General features: G+C 43.9%; 1 protein-coding gene across 1 annotated transcript in view; it reads right to left on the bottom strand.

Moving 5' to 3' along the window:
- The window catches only part of LOC115474517 (aldehyde oxidase 1-like), a 221,257-nt gene that overhangs the window by 70,903 nt on the left and 131,256 nt on the right, over positions 1-19,098 (bottom strand). Inside the window, exons 22-24 of the mRNA XM_030210007.1 lie at positions 15,013-15,146; positions 11,782-11,869; positions 2,111-2,197 (exon numbers count right to left, since the gene is read on the bottom strand). Of these exons, the coding sequence (XP_030065867.1) occupies positions 2,111-2,197; positions 11,782-11,869; positions 15,013-15,146 (309 nt within the window). The remainder of the gene's footprint in view (positions 1-2,110; positions 2,198-11,781; positions 11,870-15,012; positions 15,147-19,098) is intronic.

Genomic DNA, 19,098 nt, shown 5'->3' with positions numbered 1-19,098 from the left:
AGGGGGGGAGTGGGTCTGGGGGTTAGGAATCCCTGTACAGCTTACCTAGGAGCCAGCCACCGATGATCTCCCCTCGGTCAAACTTGTGGTAGATTCCTGAATCCTGGAGTATATATGCATTATGGGTGGACCCCAGGTACTGAGCACACACATCCACAATCTCTCCCTGGGCATCACACATGACCTGCATTTTCATGGAGTGATATGATATTCTATTCCTATAGATGTCCTCGTGTACCTGGGGGGGGGGGGGGGGGGGGTACTGAGTGTAACATGTGTACAGTTGATGAGTACTTTGACTGAGGGAAGTGGTCTATGGCATAGAACTGATCCATGTTGTTCTGGAGGGCCTGGGCAATAGTGGGGAAGGTAATATACTGTGAGGTGTCGATGAGGAAGGCATTGATGAACTGGGCAAGACAGTTGAAGATGGCGGGCTGGGTGAAGCCTGCACTGACTGCTAGCACTGACTGAAAAGTGTCATGGCAAGAAAGGTGAGGGATGCTGTAACCTTAAGGTGGACTGGCACTGAATTATTCCTGCGTGTCCTGGCCTGGAGGAGGGGTTGTAGCTGGTCACAGAGGTGCTGTATGGCAGCCCTATCAGTGAAGTCCAGGAAGTGGGTCCTGGACCTAAATACTCTCAGATGGAGGTATCAACTCTGGGGCCTCCCCTCCAGACTCTCATCCATATTCAGCAAAGCATCAGCCACAATAGCATTCAGCACATCCATGATTGACAGGCAGGTGTCCCACCACCACATGTGCAACCCACTAACCCTGGGTTGTATAAAAGCCTGGTAACACCACTATGCACACTGCCACCTAAAGCACCTAGTGAGACACAGCACACAGCAGTCACTCCCTCAGCACCAGCAAACAGTCCTCACACACACAGCAGCAGCACACAGCACAATGTCAAATTGGGAGTGGACAAACAGAGCAACAACGAGAGCAGAAAACAAACAGATAGGGATTTAGAATGGGAGGTGTGGGGGTTTGGAGATAGTGAGGGTTTGGTGAAGGAAGGGGGCCATATACAGAGCAAGGGATGGGTGTGGCTGGGATGCTAGCAGGTGTGGGCAAGGACTTGAGGAGGTGAGACACAGAGAAGGCAAGGCAGGAAATGTGAGGGGCTAAAGGTCCACACTGGGGCAAACAAACAAAAGTAACAAAACATTCAGCAACTCTCCACTATTTCTCACAAACAACCAATCCCACCTACTCAGCAAATTCAAAAATGGATCCAAAAATAGGTTTGATCTTGACCCAGATGCTTTTAAAGCAGGTCTAAATCACAACATTCTTCTTTCCAGCCCCAGGAAATTGTTTTGCTATCCGTTATTGCAAAAAATCTGTCCATCACGTAACACTGCCCATCTCACGCCCATGACACACCCCCAAAATAACCCTGCTGAAAACGTTTTGTTCTGGTGAATATCGAACTTAAGCTTTTTTTTTTGTATGTTTGATTATATGGTTTAAACATTTTCATGTGAGAAACATGTCCATATGCCATTTATGCCATTTTTTTCTTTTTTATTTCTTTTGATTATGAGCCCCTTAGTAAATCATTTGTTCAGAATACAATATCTGGAGTCCACTGAGTTATTGAGTAGAGTATGTCTAAAAGTTTGAGGCTGCTTATTTGGCCTCCTGGTGCTGGCCTCAACACCAAATAATTTATGTTTATATACTAAGCTTCCACCAATCAGGGCACGCACTAGGCGATTGCTTAGGTGCCACACCAACCCATGGTTACACTACCGCCTATGTTTACTAAGGTGCGCTATGGGCGCGTGGTTTTAACGTGCGTAAATGGTTTACATGTGTTAAACGCTAACGCGCCCATAGAAATATATAGGCATGTTAGCGTTTAACGTGCCTTAAATTTAAAGGTGCATTAGAAATGCTAACGCACCTTAGTAAACATACCCCTATAAAATACAGCAAAATTGCATTTTTATTCTACAATTGGAGCACCTCACCTTTTCTATTCTGCTACAGTAATGCTTCTTTTTAACCCATCTCATGTTCTGCTGGCTGCAGACAGAATTGTTATGTGTCTATAATAATAGCACTTCTTCAGAACTAAAGTTTTGGAAACTTACCAAACCAGATTCTTCAAGGCTGTATCCTCCATTGCTGTAAATTGTGACATCAGCAGCTACAATTCTCCCGTCATTCATGCATCCCACCTAAGAAAAGGTTTTTATTGTTATTGATTAAAAATCTGATGTTTTATTAAGCACATATTACTGTACTTCTGAACTGTCCTGTTCAGTGTTGTGTGCATGATAAAAAAAAAAACGCTGAGGGACAAAGAATAGATTGGCTCAGTTCAGATTATTTGAGCCACCTTTGACTCTGGCCTGGCAAGGCTCAGAACAGATTCATAATCTTTTAACCTGCTAGGCAATCTTTTGAGCCAAACATGACAACTCTGATTCCCATATTTGCTCAAGATGGCTAAATAGAGGCTGATTATACATCCCTCCTCCTTCAGCCATTAATGAAATGAAAGTATTCAGTGAATATTATTTAATTCTATTTATAAATCAACTTAGCATAAACTTCTGTTCAAGGCAGGTATTTACTGTATAAAACCCTTTTTCCATCAAGAAGTACACACAAAAAAACCAAACTAAAAACAATGGGGTAGATATTTAAAACAATGTAATCGGCAGGAGAAACTACTCCCTGGTTAAAATTATGGTGAGCTGGTCAGTGGTCACCTGTGGATTTTCAGCAGCTCTTAACCGATAGTGCCACAGAAAACCCAATGTGACTGTCATGGCCCTATCTGTAGTGCCGGGTGGTCTGTGGGTTGAGCTAGGCAGTGCTGGGATTTTTCCCAGTTAGTGGGGATATTCAAGCTATCCTAAATTTATCCAGGCTCTTCTCTCGGTACCGGATAACTTCCAGTGGCCAGCTGTAACCTGGATATTCAATGCTGGTATCCGGATTAAGCTCAGCATTGAATATTTGAGTCAGATTCAATTATGAGCAGTGAGCCCCTTTAAAAATGCTGACAGCCATCAACTGAATATTGGAGGAAATAAAACTAATTAAAATTAAACCAGATAAAATCAACTAGAAAAAATATCACAAAAGCATGAAATGGTTTAATAAGAAATAATCATTATAACGTCATAGATGTGCAAGTGACCCACAATATGATCACCAATAAGAGAGATTAAAAAAATTAAAAGAAGAAAATGAAACTCAGAAAGCATCATTAAACTTGCCTTTGATATACTCTGTGGATTTTGTACTCTTCTACTTGTCCCTAAAGGGACCCAAAAGTTGAGATTGTCTAAGTACTAGTCTGATCCTGACACACTCAATGTCTCTTCATAAAAACTGAATCATCCCTCTTAGTGCACCTTTCTTACAGGAAAAATTATCGGCCTCAGTCATCCCTAATTCAGCCTCAGTTCCTTCCTGGTCTTAATATTTTCTCCCCCTGCCCTAATTTCAATTTCCCCCATCAGCAGTTCATTCCCTTCTTTCAGCAGAATGGGTTGACAGCCCCCAGCTTCGATACCTGCTTCAGTCTGATGTTTCATATTTTTGAGTGTTTGTATGGGTGTGGGGGGGAGGCTTCTTTCAGCAACTCAAAAAAAACCAACAGGAGCTCTGAGCCACTGGCTGGCAAGTATTGTTGCTGAGTGTCTGGAAACTCATTAAAAAGCTTGTTGGTTGGCAAAAAATTGTAAGATGTCAGAGTCCTTGTCTGGGAGCACAGCTGACATATGGAAACTGGCTTTTATATAATATAGGTTGTATTTATTTTATTCTTTCTTGTTTTATTCCATGCAATGTGTACAACAAGAAAAAAAAATGCTCATATTAATGGGGATACAGAGTGAATTCAATAAGGAAATAATAATAAATAAATGAATTCCTTCAAAAAGGCGGTAAATAAATCATAATAAATAAACAGAGATCCAAATATCACAAGGCCTAAACACCACTTTTCGCTTTTTCTTTATCCAACAGAAAGCCTTCTGATTGAGGTGGATCAAAGAATATAAACTTTTTCTCTTCATAGATAATCAAATGACGGCATGGAAATCCACAAAATAAATAAACAGGTTGCTCTAAGGACCAATACTCAAGTTTTATATCCAAGAAACTGCTTCCTCATTACTTGTGCTGAACTGGAGACATCTGGGAAAATAAGGATATTCTGACTATAGCAGTTTTCAACCTTATGGATAAAGTATTGTTTCATTATCCTCATTTTCTCCCACTCAGATTCCAGAGTTACCAGGGTAGCTCTAGTATCAATGATATCTTACGTAGTTCAAGAAGTTCTGTTACATCCAAGAAATCTGGCTCTCCCTCCTGCTGGCTCTGACCTCTCTGATAATGAACATAATAACAACTGAGAAACTTCATAGAATCTACCTCCTCAATTTTTAGAAATTTCTTCAAATACTTCCTCAAAAGAAAATCAGGAGCAAGTAATCTATGATAGGGAAAATTCAGAAATTGCTATTTTTTTGCCCTCAATGAATTTTCAAAAGAATTCAATCTTCTCTGTATATACAAAATATCTAATTGTTGATGTACTATCTCCATATATCATTTTAACCTGCTGAGCAAATTGACATTGATGTTTACTCAAATCTTGAATCTTAGAATCCATATCAGTCATTTTTACCACTGTTTGATGAAAAAAATCACACAATTGGGGGCAAGGAAGATCTTAACCAGCAGAAACGGCTGATTTAAGTGCTCCAAAAGGTGACACCTTATGATGACATCAAACACTACTCTATGCTGCAGGCTTCCGGGCCCAGCTGGTAAATCTCCTCGCAACTAGATGGATCTCTGGAACTCACTTTGCTCCCATATAACATAGGTTGTATAAAAGCCAGTTTGATATCAATGTGGGCTATCATTAAGATGTGGCAAGTATTGTCTAAGGGGCCCTTTTACAAAGACGTGATGAAAAATGGCTTGTGGTAGTGTAGACGCGTGTTTTGGGCACACGCAGAATCATTTTTCAGCGCACCTGTAAAAAATGCCTTTTTAAAATTTTTGCTGAAAATGGACATGCGGCAAAATGAAAGTTGTCATGCATCCATTTTGGGTCTGACACCTTACCGCCAGCCATTGACCTAGCGGTAAAGTCTCACACAGTAACCGTGCAGTAATGACCTACGCATATCAAATGCCCCTTGGCACGTGTCTGATACATGCGTCTGAAAATAAAAATTATTTTTCAGATGCGCTCCAAAAATGAAATTACCGCAAGAGCCATGTGGTAACTATTTTGGCGAGCATTGGGCATGCGTAGAAGCTTACGCAGCTTGGTGAAAGGGCCCTTAAGGTTGCATCACTGAAAAGAACCTGCTACCATGCTTAGGATGCTTGATCGGAGCAATAAACAAGATGACTCATTTCCTCTAGCAACTGTACCTCTTACTGTGCTCAATAATATTAATAATACAAGTTTATCCTAAAGGTCGCTTAAGCTAAGTAGTGCTGATCACTTAAAAAGAACCCATCCAGTGGTATGGCCAACCCAGGGATGTCTCACCCCTGATAATGCACTCTGACTTGTGTAATTAAAATTGTCTGCTCTCCACAGTCTCTTCTCATCTTTCTCAGCAATCTTCCCATCAAAACACATGCTCTGTCTCTCTCTCAGCCCACCTCTTCCCTACTCTCTTTTCCCTTCCCCCAGACCATCACCCCGGACAGTCTCCTTCCAAAATGCTATTTTTTCCAGCTTCTGTCTTCCACACACCCTCTTACTTAACAGACAATCTCCTCCTTCCCCCCTCTCAGTTAGTCTCAACCTTCACTTACCTTTCCTTCTAGTTAATTTCCACCTCCATCTACTCCAACCAGCTCTTCTCCTAGCTTGTTAAACCATACCACCTTCTCTAGAGGCTTGCTGCTGGTGCTTATCAACCATCTTAATAGTAAAATTTTATCTTGTTAATCGACTATTAGATTTCATTTTTAACTGGACTTTTATTTGAAGCGTCGTCCTTTTTATTTTTTAGTCATCTTCGCTGTTTTGTTTTTTTGCAGTTTCTAGAATACCAGATCTGCTTTCTCCTGACACCATGGATGAAAATTCTATAAATGGCGCCCAAATTTGGGCTCCATTTAGGCAAGAGGATTTATACCAGTTGAAACCTGGTGTAAATACTCATGCCTAAATTAAGTGCAGATCTGCCTTATTCTATAACACTGCGCAGAAATTCTAGGAATTCTCCTGATTCGCCCATGCTTTTTCCATGGCCACACTCCCTTTTGGATACACACATAAAATTTACGTGTGCATCTTTATAGAATACCAACTACAAAGATCCTTGCGTAAATTAAAATTTAGAGCCAGTTAGTACCAATAATTGATTGTTAGCATCCAGTAACTGGCGCTAATTGGCTCACTGTTCAATTAAATTGCAAGCGCAAATTGGGTGTGTGCCCAAATTTGTGTGTGCATTTTGAGCGCCATATATAAAATTAGTTGTATTGAGATTTTTCTCACATATAAATATCCTTTATTGACATAATCTTAGAAATATCCATGTATCGAATATATTGTTTTTCTTAAAATCCTATTATCCCCCATTTTCTCTCTTTCACACATCTATATTCATATACTCAGTGCTTTTTTTGTGCCGGTACGCACTGGTACAGCGTACCGGCACCTTTTTTTGAGGTCCGGCAGCTCCCCAATGTTTCTGCCCCCTTTAAGTATTTACCAAAATCGCAGCGGTGAACTGGCGGGTGGTGCTAGTAAAAGCAGCAAGCAGGGAGGCTCGACTCCATCCTTCGCTTCCCTGCCCTCTCTGCATCCCGCCTTCCTCTGATGTCATTTCCTTTCCGCAAGGGTGGGTGGGATGCTGAGAGGGCAGGGAAGCGAAGGACAGAGTCGAGCCTGCCTGCTTGCTGCTTTTACTAGCGCCACCCGCCAGTTCACCACTGCGACTTCGGTAGAGAGTGGAGTGGAAGTGGGACATGGGAGAGAGGGGAATTGCTGGACATGGGAGAGGGGAGGGCAGGGGAGAGAGGGGAATCACTGGACATGGGAGAGGGGAGGGCAAGGGAGAGAGCAGAATCGCTGGACATAGGAGAGGGAATGGCAAGGGAGAGAGCAGAATCGCTGGACATAGGAAAGGGAATGGCAGGGGAGAGAGGGAAGGGCAAGGGAGAAAGCAGAATCGCTGGACATAGGAGAGGAAAGGGCAGGGGAGAGAGGAGAATTGCTGGACATAGGAGAGGGAATGGCAAGGGAGAGAGCAGAATCGCTGGACATAGGAGAGGGAATGGCAGGGGAGAGAGAAGAATCACTGGATATGGGAGAGTGAAGGGCAAGGGAGAAAGCAGAATTGCTGGACATAGGAGAGGGAAGGGCAGGGGAGAGAGGAGAATCGCTGGACATAGGAGAGGGAAGGGCAGGGGAGAGAGGAGAATCACTGGACATGGGAGAGGGGAGGGCAGGGGAGAGAGAAGAATCGCTGGACATGGGAGAGGAGAGGGCAGGGTAAGAGAGGAGAATCACTGGACATAGGAGAGGGGAGGGCAGGGGAGAGAGGAGAATTGCTAGACATGGGAGAGGGGAGGGCAGGGGAGAGAGGAGAATCGCTATATATGTGAGAGGGGAGGGCAAGGGAGAGAGCAGAATCACTGGACATAGGAGAGGGAATGGCAGGGGAGAGAGGAGAATCGCTGGACATGGGAGAGGGGAGGGCAAGGGAGAGAGGAGAATCACTGGACATTGATGGGAGGGGAGGGCAGGGGAGAGGAGAACTGCTGCACATGGATGGGAGGGGCGGGCAGGGAACAGAGGAGAATCGCTGGACATGGATGGGAGGGGAGTGCAGGGAACAGAGAATTGCTGGACATGGATGGGAGGGCAGGGTAGAGAGGAGAATCGCTGGACATGGATGGGAGGGGAGGGAAGAGAGAATTGCTGGAAATGGAGGGGAGGGGAGGGCAGGGGAGAGAGGACAATCGCTGGACATGGATGAGAGGGGAGGGAAGGGGAGAGAGGAGACATGCTGGACATTGATGGAGGGGAGGGAAGAGAGGAAGGAGATGCACATGGATGGGAGGGCAGGGAAGAGGAGAAATGCTGGAAAGATGGAGAGGAGAGCAGGAGATAGAGGAGAATTGCTGGACATGGATGGATGGAGGGGTTGGCGGAGAGAGAGGAGAAATGCTGGACTTGGATGGAGGAGAGGGGAGAGAGAATTATTGCTTTATATGGATACAGGGGAGGGAAGAGAGGAGAAATGCTGGACATGGATGGAGGGGAGGAGAGAGGAGAAGTGCTGGACATGGATGGAGGGAAGGAAAGAAAAAAGAAGAAGATGCACATGGATGGAGATGAGGGAAAGGGAAGAGAGGAGAAAAACTGCACATGGATGGAGAAAATAGGCAAAAGCTGGATCCACGTTATACCAGTCAATTCCATGGAGGAGGACCCAACTTTTACTTATGGATGTATGGCAAGAAATGAAGAAGAAAGAAGGAAAGCAAAGAAATAAATGGAAAGGAAGCTCTGGAAACTGAGTTAAGGGAACAGATAGAGAGCAGCAGAATCGGATACTGGGACCAATATGGATAGAAAAACAAAGTCACCAGACAACAAAGGTAGAAAAAATCATTTTATTTTCATTTTAGTGTTTGAACTATGTCTAATTTGAGAATTTACATCTGCTGTCTTATTTTGCACTGGGTATACTGGAGCTGTAACAGCTTACAGAAATGATTTATAATGAAAAAAATCACGTTATTTGTTTCTCCTATACTAGTATAATATTTTCAATGATGTCTGTTTATATGCGCCATGGCTGGTATAAGGAGTGTGGCTAATGTGGGTGTGGCTATCATAGGGGTGGAGCCATATGTGGTGACCCCGCCCATAATGAGTACCAGCACCTTTTTTTCTACAAAAAAAGAACCGCATATACCGATTATGAATACACAGTAATATTTCCAATAACATTCAACACATAAAGGGATTTGGATTCTTTGATTATAAGCCCTAAAAATTAGACCATTACACTGCACTGATTAGAATTTGTGATGTTATTCAAGTGTCTCTCAATGCATGAATTCAAGCAAATGGATCAAATGTCATGAACCAAAAAGACATGCTGATATAAGACTTCTTCCAAAATATTATCAGGCTTTTCTCACTGTAAGATGATCCACTCACTAAGAATCCAAAGGGGTCTTTTACTACAGATTAGCTTGAGTTATCCGCAGCAGGGCCCATAGGAATAAAATGGGCCCTGCTGCAGATAATTCAAGCTAATCTTTAGTAAAAGACCCCCACAAGTCTCCAATATCTTCCCCTCACAGGTCAAAAGTACAAGTAAACTTCCATTGAGTAACAAATTTTCTCCTTCATTCATTCTGATGTTCATGGTCTCAGTACGGATCCATGTTTCGCTGCTGCGTTATCAGAATATTTATATGCGAGTTTCATAGAAAAATCTCAATACAGTTATTGTTGGTAAATAATTAGAGGCATTATAGATTAACTAGTAAAAAAGGCCTGTTTCTGACACAAATGAAATGGGCGCTAGCAAGGTTTTCCTCTGAGTGTGTATGTTTGAGAGAGTGTGTGAGAGTGACTGTGTGAGAGAGAGAGAGAGTGAATGTGTGAGTGTATGTGTGTGACAGAGAGAGAGTGAGTGTGGGTACGAGTGTGTCTGTGAGAGAGAGTGTGTGTGTGAGAATGAGAGTGTGTGCAAGTGCGTATGTGAGCCACAGTGAGTGTAAGAGAGTGTGTTTCACACAGATACAGTGTGTGTGAGAGAGTGTGTGTGTGAGACAGATAGAATGTGAGAGAGTATGTGTGTGATACACAGACTCTCTGTGAAAGCGAGAGTGTATGAGATCGAGAGAATGTTTGAGACTGACTGTGTGACACATAGAGAGTGAATGTGATACAGTGTGAGATATAGAGTGTGTAGTAGACAGTATATGAGAGTGAGAGAGACACTGACTGTGAGAGAGAGAGAGAGTGTGCATGTGTGTGTGTGACAGAGATACCTCCCCCCCTCCCTCTCTGTGGTCTCAGGACCCCCTCCCCCTCTCTCTCTGGTCCCCTCCCCCCTCCTCTCAGGTCTCTGGACCCCCTCCCCTCTGGTCTCAGGACCTGTGTTGCCAGGTGGAAAATTTTTTTCCCACCCAATCCAGCACAAAACCCGCCCAAAACCCGCCCAAACTCAAACCCCGCCCCCGACACCCCCACCCCCGCGTCATCACCCCCGCCCCCGCCGTCATTAACCCCGCCCCCGCCGTCACCGGCCCCGCCTCTCACGTCATCGGCCCCGCCCCCACGTCATCGGCCCCGCCTCCCACGTCATCGGCCCCACCTCCTACGTCACTAACCCCGCCCAAAAACGTCACTAACCCCGCCCCCCGCGGCCGAAAAAGCCGCACAAAAAACCGCCCGGAAGCCCAAAAAAACAGCCCAAAAAACCGCAACCCGCCGCGGGCAAAAATTACCCGCGGCGGGTCGCGGAAAACCGCCCAATTGGGCGGTAAAACCGCCCACCTGGCAACACTGCTCAGGACCCCCCTCCCCTCTAGTCTCAGGACCCCCTCCCCCCTCCATCTCTGGTCTCAGGGCCCCTTCCCCTCTGGCTTCAGGATCCCCTCCCCCCTCTGTGGTCTCAGGCCCCGCCCCTGCCACCATCGCCACCACGCCCCCCCCGAGGTCGCAGCCGCTCACACCTCTACCCCCCCCCCAGGGTGCCACTGCTCCTCCCCTCCCTCCCGAGGTCTCCGCAGCCACTGCTCCCCCCTCCCCCCGAGGTCGCCACCGCTCCCCCCCTCCGTCCGACGTCAGCTCAGCTGCCATTTCCGGCCACTGCTGCTTCTCCTGTGGAGCAGCAGCGGCCGGTACAAAAACAAACAAAAAAAAAAATTAAACCTGCAGAAATGCTTTTAAAAAGTTAGCGGGGCACCGCAGGCAGCCATTGGCTGTCAGCTCTGCATCTGCTCCTCCTCTCACCTCTCACGTCACTGCCCCTGGAGTAGATCCCCGGAGGAGTGCAGCGACGTGAGAGGTGAGAGGAGGAGCGGCTGCACAGCTGACAGCCAATGCCTGATGGCTGCCTGCGGTGCTCCGCTTCCTTTTTGAAAGCATTTTTTCAGGTTTAAGTTGCTTTTTTTGCTTTTGTGGCGGCCGCTGCTGCTCAACAGGAGAAGCAGCAGTGGTCGGAAATGGCAGCTGACGTCGGACGGAGGAGGGAGCGGCGGCGACCTCGGGGGGGGGGGGGTGGAGGGGGTGAGCGGTGGCACCCTGGGGGGAGGGTGGAGGGGTGAGGGATGGTGACCTCGGGGGGGGGGGGGGGGGTGGCGAAGGGCTGAAACTGCTCCTCCAAAGTTCCAATGTTACGAACGCCACCAGAGACATTGGAACGTTGGGGAGTGCAAGATGAACGTTCGATGAAGCTGCCTGGGGCCGGGCCCGCACTGCTGTTGCTTGGACTCTCTGAATTATGTCATCCGAGGCTTCAGTCCCAGGCACAGCCAATCAGAATGGAGGCACGATCCCAGGCAGCTTCATGGAACGCTCATGGTGCAAATTATTATACAGGATGTGTACCAATTTTTGTATTTTAGCGTGTGTAGGTAAATTGATATATAGAACTAGGGGACATATGCTGTCAGTGAGTCTGAGGCATTTGTTGCCTGAACTTCTGCGCTGTTCTCATAGTCCTACAAAAACAGCAATGTAGTTGTCACTGTTTTGTTTTAAATGTTCCTCATTTTATCTTCCCAGACTCACCTTATACTTGCTGAGGAACGGATGTCTGCCTCCAGTAATGAGCATGTCGTCTCCTCGTTCCAGAATACAGCGAACCGCACAGCCAGTCCTGATGGAAGAACAGTCTCAGTTTTAAATAAAAATATTCCACATCAGGGCTACCTGGAAACCCTATTTGCTGCCATATGGCCAACTAAAGAACCAACTGCAGTTTGGCTCCTGTTATTTATAACATGTAAGGAAAGGAGAACTCAGAACACAGCAGGGGTGAAATACCTGGACGATGCCTTTGTGGCGATGCCTGCTAGCTGTATTTATGGGCAACAATCTGGGGGTAATTTTATAAGGGATCTGAGTGTATAGAACAGTGTTTCACGTGCTGAAGTCAGCTGCTATAAAACTGCCCAGAGTGTATGTATGTACATACAGGGGCTCTTTTACAAAAAAGTGGAAAGCCCAACGCAAGCTTACCGCATGCTAATCTGAAGCTACCACCAGCCCAACGTGGGCGCCGGCAGTAGTTCCATCCCCAGCATGCACCATTTCCTGCACTGGGGAAAATAGGCCTCTATTTTGTAGTGTAGCGCTAACCTGGTGGTAATTGAGCAGCGCCACATGCTACCCAGTTACTGCTAGGTTAATGTGAGAGCCCTTACCACTACCTCAATGGGTGGCAGTAAGTGCTCCCCCTTGCATGGCCAAATGGTAAGAGCAATCTTAGCGAAGCAGATGCACAGCAGAAGCACAGATCTAATTACTACTACTATTTACTACTATTTAGCATTTCTATAGCGCTACAAGGCATACGCAGCGCTGTATATGGGTGGCTATTTTTAGTGGGTTAATTTTATATAGGTATATGGACATATAAGGGTAGATTCAGTAAATGACGCCCATAGTTAGGCACTGGGATAATGCACGCCAAACCCTAATTCCATAAAAGTCGCCAAACATTACACGTGCAAATTTGGATGTGTGCCCAATTTGCGCATGCAATTTAATTGAACAAGCTAATTAGCACCAATAATTGCCTTTTTATCAAGCGATTATTGACACTAATTAGATCAAGAGGGAGGTTTGCTCATCTGATAAGAGTTTCTTTGCTAATTACAAGACCTCTCTTCATGACCATAAATTCTGCTGGATAGAATTACAACATTTGTGATTGGTCCATAGATATCATCTGACCCAGAAAGATGCCAATGTTGGACTTAAGAGGAAGATGAGAAAGGAGAAGAACAGAAGACTTGTAGTAGATAGATGGCTCTGAGAGGAAAAAGAGAGACTAATTTTTCTAAACACCAGTGAACTGAATTCCTTGTAATAAGCTAACAAGGTCAGTTCCGCAGCAACACTGCGTAATCAGTATACAGAATCAAGACCTTGAACTTTATTCCTGGACTGAGATAAGACTCGTAGGGAAATTCTGCTAGAGTCTCAATGGTGGAATCCGATTCTTCATTCACTGAAAGTCTGCAATACGGACTGCATGATGAGAGAACAAGATTACTACCTACAGTCAGGGTTTAGTTAGTCTAAGCTTTCATCTGTAAAAGACTGGTTCATCTCTGGATTTGTGGTCAGTGAATTACTAGCTGCTAAGTGTCTATTTTGCACAATATGTATTTGTTGTAACCTCTCATACAGTTATTTAGCTGATCAGATTTCTTTATATATATTTTGCTTGGTGATAATCTATTTTTGGTAATACAAGTTTATTTTTGTAACTTGCTTTGCATTTGCCACATATATTTTTTTATATTTATAATAAATAATAATATATTCCATTTGTGGCATTGTTCCTTTCATTGGTGCAGCTAGTCAGAAGAGTCTGAGGACAAATAAGAGGTATACGCATCCCCTAGAAACGTGTCCAGAATAATTGCTATTTAGTGGTGTTCTGTCAGCCAAGTACCTCTGATTATATATTAGGAGTTTATCCTTCTAATATATTCCTACAGGACCCCAGAGGCAGAAACACAGCCCGTGTCGGGTCTTTGTGTGATTGATCTACCCAGTGCCAATAAAGATCTTTGTCCCATTCTTTGAAAGCTCTTTGCGCTTCTTTTTGCCTTTGAACTAATATTATTATACAATAAACTACTTTTTCCTAACATTGTCACCAAAACTGATATACTAGTGATAGAACCATCCATTCAGTCTGGTCTCAGTTTCATTTAATCCCACATTTCAGTGTTTCTTTGTACAGCTTTCTGTATGATTTGACAGCTCATATAGGGGTGCATTTACTAAGTTGTGGTAGGTACTAACTTAGGCTTACTGTAGGTCAAAATGCAATACCACAGGGCAAGCTCAGGCATCCTGCAGTAGTTTTTGCATGTACGTGCGCTACCCACATGCTAAAAAATAGTTATTATTTTTTTAGTGTTGGGGTGACATTAGCACACAGCCATTAATACAAAAAAATGGACATTTTACTGCTGGGGTAAAAATGGCCTTAGCGTGCAGGAAAAATCCATGTAAGGGCATGCTAAGGCCATTTTCTACTGCAGCTTAGTAAAAGAGACCTTCGATTAATGTATAAATCTGTGGTCCATAAGATGATGGATCACTGTGTAACTCCTAAGATGCCTGCCTTTCTTTCTGTGGTGCAGAGTTTGCCCTACTCTGTAAAACAGCAAGGTAAGGTCAGACAGCAATAAGTTCTTATCTAACATTCTACTTGCAAGCAAAGCAACAGGGAGGGATGAAGAAGGAGATGAAACAAACCCTAGGACTATTCTGTGCAAAGATTTGTGGTTGGAGGTCATAAAACTGGGTTTGCAGGAACAAGTAAGCCAGATGTTGTTTTTAGATAAGGAGGCCATCAGCAGAGGACATGAGAATGGTCATGTACACATAGTTAGATAAGGTATAAAAGGAATGGTTTATTACTTCAGAAACAGGAATTTTGCTAGCATTGAGAAGTGTTTTGCTTCCAGACTGGTAATTCCTCTCACAGGAAGAAAGACTCTTTGGCATGTACTACTTATGAATTGTAATTGGCAAAACAGCAATTAGATGTCTATTTTTCTATTTGTAATAAATAAGCTGCATGAGATAAATTTATGATTGGCTAATGGTGTATCTCTTCCTGTGATCTTTAGTCCAAATTAGTTTATCCAGGGAATAATCGTGCAGCCTGTCTGATAAGGAGTCAAAGGCTAAACATTACTATGCAGAAGAGATTCGACTATGGCATGCTTGATTTTTATTCTGTTTTTCAAGTATAACACAAACATATTAACTTACTTGTTTGCTGCCACAGCTGCGATAGCAGCTAATTGAGCTGTTTTTGAGACCTTTCCACCAAAAGCTCCACCAACTCTTTTGACATGGCAAAAAATCCTGTTGGATGGGACATTAAGGACTGCAGCCACTATCTCCTGTAAAAGTCAGTTCTTACATTATACTTTGAAGTTTTGTATGAACTGATTTTTTTTTTGCAATTAACTTTTTATTGATTTCAATACAGATTGGTCATTGGTAGATTTGTTCTCAGACTGGAGGTATTTCACAAACAGCTTAGATACATCAGGTATTAGGGTCCCTAGGCAAACCTTCTCAGTAAACCATGTAACATTTCATTACCTGTGTAAATGTTTAGAAAAGTAGCATATAAATACGTATGTGTGCACATACTAGCATACATGCCAATATTCCACCTAAGCACTATTCTATAAATTGCTTAATTACACAATATTTCTTCACTGAACATGTAATTAAACTCTGGAATTCATTGCCATAGAATGTGGTAAAAGCAGTTAGCTTAGCAGGGTTTAAAAAAGGGTTAGGCAACTTCCTAAAAGAAAAGTCCATAAGCCATTATTAAGATGGATTTGGGAAATCTACTGCTTATTTCCAGGATAAGCAGCAAAAAATCTATTTTACTCTTCTGGGATTTTGCCAGGTACTTGTGACCTGGATTAGCCACTGTTGGAAACAGGATACTGGGCTTGATGGACCTTTGGTCTGTCCCAGTATGGCAACGCTTATGTTCTTATATTTACAAAGGGATGTACATAGGGGCGGTGCATGGGTGGAACATAGACGGGGCATCCCTGCTGCAATTTAGGTGCTCACACTTACACCAGCTCTATGGCTGGTGTAAGTACAAGTGCCTAAATATTAGACAGGTTAATACCCGGTTTTGTTACTGTTCTGTAACAAAACCCAGATGCCTACATTCCTTTGTAGAAAGACTCCCACCAAATGCCCTCCAGATGCCTTTTTGTAGGCATTCTGTTCCAGAATTGCCCCAAAATACACATATAAACTGTATCATGGGCTGTGACAACTTAGGGGGTAATTTCATAAATGACTTGAGCATATAGAAAAGGGTTTTACATGCTTTTTAGTTGCCTGGGGATTTATGCACATAAATGTAGGAGCTCAGCACTTTAAAGTGCTGAGCTCCTATATTTATATGTGCATAAATCCCCAGAGATGGTCACACATGGGTGTAGAGGGGGGCAGGATCTTCACTTATGTGTGGGTGTTATAAAATATGCACATATGTGCCTAGTTCCAGCAGGAAACACATGCACTAAGATCCATGTGCTTCAGAGCAGGTGTGACTCTGTGCGGGAGCTTTCACATAGGCTATTTTTTAAAGGCATAGAGGTGCATATGGTGCATTTACAAAATAGACACAATATATGAACCTATGGTGATCATTTTCAAAGCATTTTAAAAAAATGGTCCATCTGCTAAAAACATCCAAATTCTGATTTTGGAACATCAGAATTTGGATGTTTCACACTGCAGTTCATCCAGATACCATGGGGTGTGTTGTGGGCATGTTTAGGGCGGGACTTGGGATGACCCAAAAGTAGGACATCCAATAAGGATTTTTGAATGGGAAGAAACGTCCATGTCTAACAAAAAAGGGCGTTTTTATCTAGAACTGTTTCAGTCACGTTCAAGTTCCGAAAAGTTGCTCTAATTCTGGAGATGGGAAGGCGGTAGAACGAGAGGACGTGAAATGAGATTGAAGGGGGGCAGGCTCAAGAAAAATGTCAGGAAGTATTTTTCACAGAGAGAGTGGTGGATGCTTGGAATGCTCTCCCAGCGGGAGGTGGTGGAGAAGAAAAACGGTAACGGAATTCAAACATGCGTGGGATATACATAAAGGAATCCTGTGCAGAAGGAATGGATCCTCAGAAGCTTAGCCGAAATTGGTGGTGGAGCCGGTGGGGGGAAGAGGGGTTGGTGGTGGGGAGGCGAAGATAGTGGTGGGCAGACTTATACGGTCTGTGCCAGATCCGGTGGTGGGAGGCGGGACTGGTGGTTGGGAGGCGGGGAATAGTGCTGGGCAGACTTATACGGTCTGTGCCAGAGACGGTGATGGGAGGCGGGGCTGGTGGTTGGGAGGAGGGGATAGTGCTGGCCAGACTTATACGGTCTGTGCCCTGAAAAAGACTGGTACAAATCAAGGTAAGGTATACACATGAGTTTATCTTGTTGGGCAGACTGGATGGACCGTGCGGGTCTTTTTCTGCCATCATCTACTATGTTACTATGTTACTATGTTACTAATTGAGCAGTTGACCACTGGAGGGATTAAGGAATGACCCCTCCTTAATCCCCTAGGGGGTCTTTTACTAAGGCGCGCTGGCGTTTTTAGTGCATGTTAAAAATAGGCATGAACTAATCGGGCGGAATCGGCATTTTAAATACATAGACCATTACCGCCCGGTTACCATGTGAGACCTTACCGCTAGGTTAATGGCTGGCGGTAAGGAATCAGACCCAAAATGGACGCATGGCAATTTTCATTTTGCCGCATGTCCATTTTTGGCAAAAGTTTAAAAAAGACATTTTTTACAGGTGCGCTGAAAAATGATTCTGCACGTGCCAAAAACACACGTCTACACTACCGCAGGCCATTTTTTAGCGTGCCTTTGTAAAAGGGCCCCTAAATTCTGTTAGAGAATAGGCTCTTATCACACTACCTCGGGGCACCTAGATGAAAGCTTCCAGTTAGAATTGCCCTCAAATTCTCCTTTACCAGTCTTTATTTTCTTTCCAAAATTTCACATTTTTTCAGCAAAGAAAACGGATTTAAGTTTGATTTAAGTCTCTTTAAAGACGATGTGTCACTCTGGCGTGAAGAGGGGGGACATGTGAGCCAGTGCCAATGTCCAATTCAGCCATTTCAGCAAGTAAATTTCCTCTACACTGTTGGTAAATTCTATCCTTGCAGGTTTTAATTATGTTCTAGATAACTAGAACTAGGTCCAGTTGGCCCATGAAATATATTTTGGGCATCAAATACTGTAGATTCCAGACTGTAAAACTTGGCATTCCAAGACGGTGGATAAAATATCTTTCCTGGTGTCTACATCCCAGAGCAGTTTCCCTCTTTGACTAACACTACTACTACTACTACTACTACTATTTAGCATTTCTATAGCGCTACAAAGCGTACACAGCGCTGCACAAACATAGAAGAAAGACAGTCCCTGCTCAAAGAGCTTACAATCTAGTAGACATAAAATAAAGCAAACAAATCAATTAATGTGTAGAGGAAAGAGGAGAGGAGGGTAGGTGGAGGCGAGTGGATACAAGTGGTTACGAGTCAAAAGCAATGTTAAAGAGGTGGGCTTTCAATCTAGATTTAAAGATGGTCAAGGATGGGGCAAGACGTAGGGGCTCAGGAAGTCTATTCCAGGCATAGGGCGCAGCAAGACAGAAGGAGCGAAGTCTGGAGTTGGCAGTAGCGGAGAAGGGAACAGATAAGAAGGATTTATCCAGGGAACAGAATGCACGGGAAGGGGTGTAGGGAAGGACGAGTGTGGAGAGATACTGGGGAGCAGCAGAGTGAGTACATTTATAGGTAGAAATGTTTCCCTCTTTGACTAACAGACATAAAGAAAAGTCTTTATGGTAGTCTGATAACAGCTTAGGACAAGAGTGGGGCTTGAGGAACTGGAGGTGTGCTTTACTTTGGATTGTAAATGAAAAGGAAAATGAATGACATTTTGGTACTGGCGTTTTGGAGTGTGACATGGGAGGGGCAAGAGCAACTGGAAATTCAAACTTTATGCAGGATGAGCTTCTCAGTAAGACCATGGTTACAACTTTCCAAGATTGAACCTTAATCAGAACATTCAGCACTGCTATCTGTATAGGTAACAGAACTGAATATATGGATAGTGTAGTGACTGTGCCGGAACCATCCATTTAGTTTAAGTCAATTATTTAGCAGGTTTAAATTAAATCTATATTTTATCCAGATACCCCCAGATTCTATCTACTGCGACTTGAGTTGCACACACAATTCGGGTCATATTCTGTATTGCGTGCACAGCTTAATTATCTTAAGTAGACAATCAG

This window comes from Microcaecilia unicolor, chromosome 7, assembly GCF_901765095.1.
Source record: "Microcaecilia unicolor chromosome 7, aMicUni1.1, whole genome shotgun sequence".
In the NCBI taxonomy this organism is placed as follows: domain Eukaryota; kingdom Metazoa; phylum Chordata; class Amphibia; order Gymnophiona; family Siphonopidae; genus Microcaecilia; species Microcaecilia unicolor.
This window is presented reverse-complemented; position numbering and strand designations above follow the sequence as displayed.